The 5,391-nt window shown below is 39.9% G+C and overlaps 1 protein-coding gene across 2 annotated transcripts in view; it reads left to right on the forward strand.

Annotated features, from left to right (window-relative positions):
* The window catches only part of ANXA4 (annexin A4), a 50,507-nt gene that overhangs the window by 27,628 nt on the left and 17,488 nt on the right, over positions 1 to 5,391 (forward strand). For both annotated transcript variants that reach the window (XM_006882294.1, XM_006882295.1), the window contains exon 8: positions 2,046 to 2,139. In XM_006882294.1, the coding sequence (XP_006882356.1) occupies positions 2,046 to 2,139 (94 nt within the window). The remainder of the gene's footprint in view (positions 1 to 2,045; positions 2,140 to 5,391) is intronic.

Raw genomic sequence — 5,391 nt, forward strand, 5'->3', positions numbered from 1 at the left:
TTTTACACTCCCACCAACAGTGAGTCAGGGTTCCAGTTTCTCCACAACCTCGCCAGCATTTGTTGCTTGCTGTTCTGTTAAATTTTGCTATTTTGACTGGGGTGAGAATAAGAGTACCTTAGTGAGTTTTTTGGGGGGGATTGGTGTTATTTTGTTTTAATGGATAATTAATACTAACAGTGAACTGACAAAAGAGAAATCTAGAAATGGCATATGAAAATATGAGGTAATAGTGGGCATAAATCAATGGTGATTAATTTTATAGAATCCAGTGTATGAGAATGATCATATGAAACACCATGTGAATGAAGGAATGTGTGAAACACAAAAGGATATGAATGAATCACAGTGTATACGATTCTTGTGTGTGTGTAAAGAGAAGCAGAAAACTGTAGATGGGGGCATACAGCCAGGCACGTCTCTCTGAAAGGGCCAGAGGGAGTAAGAATAGCACAGCCCCTCACTGCCCCAGAGTAGAAAGCAGATAAAGAGCCTGAAGCCCAGCCCCATGGAGCCTCTAGAGCCACAGCAGCAGGGGTTCATTTATTTGCTGCTGGTTCACACACTCACAGTTACAGTACCAACAATGGGGTTTATTAGGGAAGTGAATGGGGAAGACAAATAATTATCTCACAATAGAAATCAAGGCTTTAGCCCAACAGTTCCTTAATAAGTCCAAGTTCTAGTTTCAGTTCAACATTCAAATCCAAATCATCAGTCAAGGTTTGCCTCAGAGCAGTTGTAAGTTAGCTTCTCCTTCAAACATCTGGCAAGAACAGCCAAACCTTTAACTATGGCCAGCACAAATGCAAGAAGCCTCAGGTCACACCTTGCCACTGTTTGTCCACAAAAATGCCACAGTCTCTCCACCACCAGAGTCTCACTCTCACCAGGGTCTTGCTGCCACAAGCTGTACTCACCTCAAGTCTTGCTGCCCAGTGTGGGAAGCACTTTATCTCTTATCTTGGTCACACAGCTGTTGATGATTTCCAAGACCATGCTGATTTGCAAGACAATGTGTCTGCAGTTAAGGTAGCTGGACACCAAAGCCTACTAACTATAATAGTTTAAAAAAACCCTGCCAACTTTTAGGCCAAAATCACAATATCCAAACCAATATAAAATTTTTAAAATGGAAAAGAAACATAAAAAAAAATTAAATGTCCAACCTCATCAGCTATTATTTTTAAATTTTATTTTTATTATTTGTGTGTGTGTGTATGTACCGTCAAATCAGATCTGAGTGGTACAGGAGGAGATTGTCCCTCCTTCTCCAGTAGAGCATCTGGTGCATTTGAACTGCTCACCTCTGAGATTGCAGGGCAGCTTCTTACCTCTAGGCCACCAGAGCTTGCCCTTACCAGCTATTGAAAACCACCGAAATACACACAAAAAATGTATCAGTTCCGTCCATATTTTTAAAAATTATTCTTTTAAAGGAAAAATTTTGTTTTTGTTTTTAAATGACATTCTGTAACTGATTGAAAGTTGGTTTTTAATATACATTAAGTTAAATTTATACACATTTAAGTGTGATTGGGAACTGCTATATGGTTGGAACAGCTCAAACTAGGGCTGTCCACTTAGCTCTTGAGATAAAACCTTGCAGTCTGCACATAGGGAGAGGCTGGTGTTCCCCTGACTCTGCAGGAGATACTAAAGACAGGTTTAGTTTTACCTGGACTCTAGTAGGATAGTCCATAGTGAGTTGAGCTGTTAAAGGCTGAAAATATTCCCTCAGTTCAAATCTACCAGGCTCAGAAAAATAATGAGAGTCCCTTCCCATTAAGATTTACACCCTTAGAAACCCAACAGTGAGTCATTGTCAATCAGGACCAACTTGATGAAGGTGAGTTTGAAGTTTTTTGTGTTTAGTTTACCTCTGTAAAAATCCCAAGGCATATGCATTTACTACCAAGCATCATTTCCACCCAGCATCAACAGAATAAATCTCAGCTAACTCAGCTTTGACATTTTGGAAATATTTGCTTATGTTTTGGCACATCCTCTGCATTGTTTTAATCCTGTGGTTTATTTGGCCTTAGGAACTGTATGAAGCTGGAGAGAAGAAATGGGGTACAGATGAAGTGAAATTTCTAACTGTTCTCTGTTCCCGGAATCGAAATCATCTGTTGCATGGTAAGGTGCTTGCCTCTCTTTCCATGGAATGTGTTTGAAAGCTAAGGAAAGGTGCTCTTCGTTAATTGATAACCCTTTCTTCTTCATTCAGAGAAAGCTGATTGTACTAAAGCATCTTAGATATCTTATCATGGGCAAGAGTGAATGCAGTGCTGTGTGTGAGAGCCAGTTTCTGGGGACTATGAGTGCTCAGCAAATTCACAAGAGTTTGGCATTCTTGTTCCTAGAAAACCAGCCTTCACAGACCTTTTTCTAAAGCAGCCCAAAGATTTTCATTTTAATTTAGTAAGGGAAGAAAATAAACAGTTTCATCCTGGAGTGAGTGAAACTGGGCTGCTTCTTGAAGGCAAAGATTCTTAGGGGTAGGTGTGTTAGACACAATAAGGTTGGCTCAGGATAAAACAGGGTTCAGGGCTGTTGTACATAGGGTCACTATGCGTCACAAGTGACTCAAAGGTACATAACAACAATAACAAGAAGAAAATATTCAATACACCAGCACACAGTAAAATAGAAATGTTGGTTTACATTTATTCCTGTTTAACATCAAAGCTATGGGGATATGCTATTTAAGATGACTAGTAGGTAATTTCACATTTTATTTCCTATGTGTAATGTCTAATCTTTGTAATGAGCTTTTAACTTCTTTGGGGAAAAGATACTGCGCAATACGTTTTTTTATTTCCTGGCTACTGGTGCCAAGAGTGTTGACCATGGAGCCAAGCCGACTAAAGTTCTTAACAATCTCAATCTCTTCACCATCCATTTTGATACTACCAATTGGTCCAGTGGTGAGAATCTTTGTCTTCTTGACATTGAGCCTCAATCCATATTGAAAGCTGTAGGACCCCTCTGCAACAAGCGTTTCAGGTCCTCCTCAGTTTCATCAAGCAGAGTTGTGTCATCTGCATAACGCAGATTGTTAATAGATCTTCCACCAATCCTGACCCCACACTTCCTCTCATAGAACCCAGCCTCTCGGATAATCTGTTCTGCATTCATCTTTTTTAGAAAGCCATTTAAGGTTTTTTGCTACATCATAATTTTTTGTGTGTGTGTGAGAAAAATTTATATTTAAAATTAGCCAGCTGGACTCCATTTAGATGATCCCAATTTTGTTGGCAATATCCAAAGCATCTTAGTCAGGAGCAAGTCGAACATAGGCCTCCTTCTCTCCATCAGGCCTAATCAAAGTGTTGACCTTAGTCACATCAGTGTCATAGAGCTTCTTCACAGCTTGTTTAATTTGGTGCTTGTTGGCCTTGACATCCACAATGAACACAAGTATGTTGGTATCTTCTATCTTCTTCATGGCTGACCCAGTGGTCAGGGGAAACTTGATGATGGCATAGAGGTCAAGCTTGTTTCTCCTGGGGGCACTCTTCCGGGGGTATTTGGGTTGCCTTCAGAATCTCAGCATCTTAGGCCGCCGGAAGTTGGGTGACGTGTGGATCTTCTTTTTTTGTCTGTCGATGCCCTTCAGGACTGCCTTCTTGGCCTTTAACGCCTTTGCTTTGGCTTCAGTTTTGGGAGAGGCAGGGGCTTCCTTCTTAGCTTTCGGCGCCATCTTCATAGAAAGCGCTACATCATAATTTTATAAACACAACATGCCTTTACAATTGTACATAGTGAGTTTACAAAGCTTATGGGAAGTTTGAGAAAATGAATATGCTAAATTGTAAATATAAAACAATTGAAAAATAAAACACAAATTTGAAGTTTCAGTAATTTTAGATATTCCATACTGGAAAATTATTATTTTATTATTAAGTCCTATTACTAAATTCCATGGCCTATTATCAAAGGAGAAGCCCTGGTAATATAGTGGTTAAGCATTCAGCTGCTAAACTAAAGATTGTTGGTTTGAACTCAGCAGCCGCTCTATAGGAGAAGGATGAGGCAGTTAACATCTGTAGGATTATTGTCTTGGAAATTCTGGGGCAATTCTGCTTTGTCAGTGAAATAATTATTGTTGTTAGGTGCTGTCAAGTCAAGTATGAACCATAGTAACCCTGTGAACAACTGATCTGAAACCTGTCGCATCCTGTGCCATCCATATAGTCTCTGACATACTTGAGCTCATTGCTGCAGTCAATGTGTTGATATCTCTGAGGGTATTTCCCTCTTTTGCTGACCCTCCACCTTTCTAAGCCTGATGCCCCTTTCTAAGAAATAGTCTCTCCTCGCAACATACCCAAAGTGTGTGAGGTGAAGCTTAATCATCTTTGCCTCCAAAGAGCACTCGGACTGCATCTTCTCCAAGACCTATCTGCTCTTTTGGCAGTCCATGCTATGTTCGGTACTTTTCTTTAGCACCACAGTTCAAAGGAATCAATAACTCTTTTCTGTCATCCTTATTCAGTGTCCAGCTTTCAGCAGCATAACAAGTGTTTGAAAAGACCACGGTCTGAATTAGGCACACCTTAGTCTTCATACCGATATCATTAACCCTTAGTAATTTGGAGAGGTCCCTGACTAAATGAAGGCTTGCAATATGTCTTCTGATCTCCTGACTGCTTGTATCAAGGATGTTGATTATGGTTCCATGTAATAAGGGAAATAAAGTGGAAAACATTAGTAACTCATAGTATGGAAAGGATAACTGGACAAATCAGAAATCAAGCTAGTTATGAGGACCTCAGTGGGAATGACTCATGGATTTTACAGGCAGAATTTTCCAAAGCCTGGTCTTCTCATTAAAATGCTGATTCTTGAATCTCTACTTTAGACTTTACTGAATTAGAATCTCTGGGAGTAGTAACTAGAAATGTTAATAAACTTTCCAGGGGATTCTTAGGTTCACTGAGGTGAAAGAACCATTTACACACTGTCTGTTATAGTATGACTCAGTGCTTTGGATCACCTCCAATGTCTGTTCAACTACAAAACTTCCTGGAGGAGAGTTGTCATTAGCCCTGATGGTGAGCTACCCACTTGTTCCCTAGAAGCTGGGTGTGTGTTGTGAGAGGTATCTCTTGACTGACAACCCTGCAGGAATCACACTGATAGAGGACAACATAGCACCCCAAAATGGCAATGTTAAACCAAGTAAGAAGGCTCCAGAAGGAGACAGCAAGAAAGAAAAGCACATTCCTCACATTAAAAAATATTTGGTAAGGAAGTAAAAAAAATTAAGTCCATTAAAAGATGTTGTCATAGCTGACATCCAAGCAGATATATGCACACCCATGTTTATTGCAGCTTTGTTCACAATAGCAAGGAGTTGGAAACAACCTAAGTGCCCATCAACAA

This window comes from Elephantulus edwardii, unplaced genomic scaffold, assembly GCF_000299155.1.
Source record: "Elephantulus edwardii isolate Elephantulus edwardi_28Jun2011 unplaced genomic scaffold, EleEdw1.0 scaffold00019, whole genome shotgun sequence".
Taxonomy (NCBI): Eukaryota; Metazoa; Chordata; class Mammalia; order Macroscelidea; family Macroscelididae; genus Elephantulus; species Elephantulus edwardii.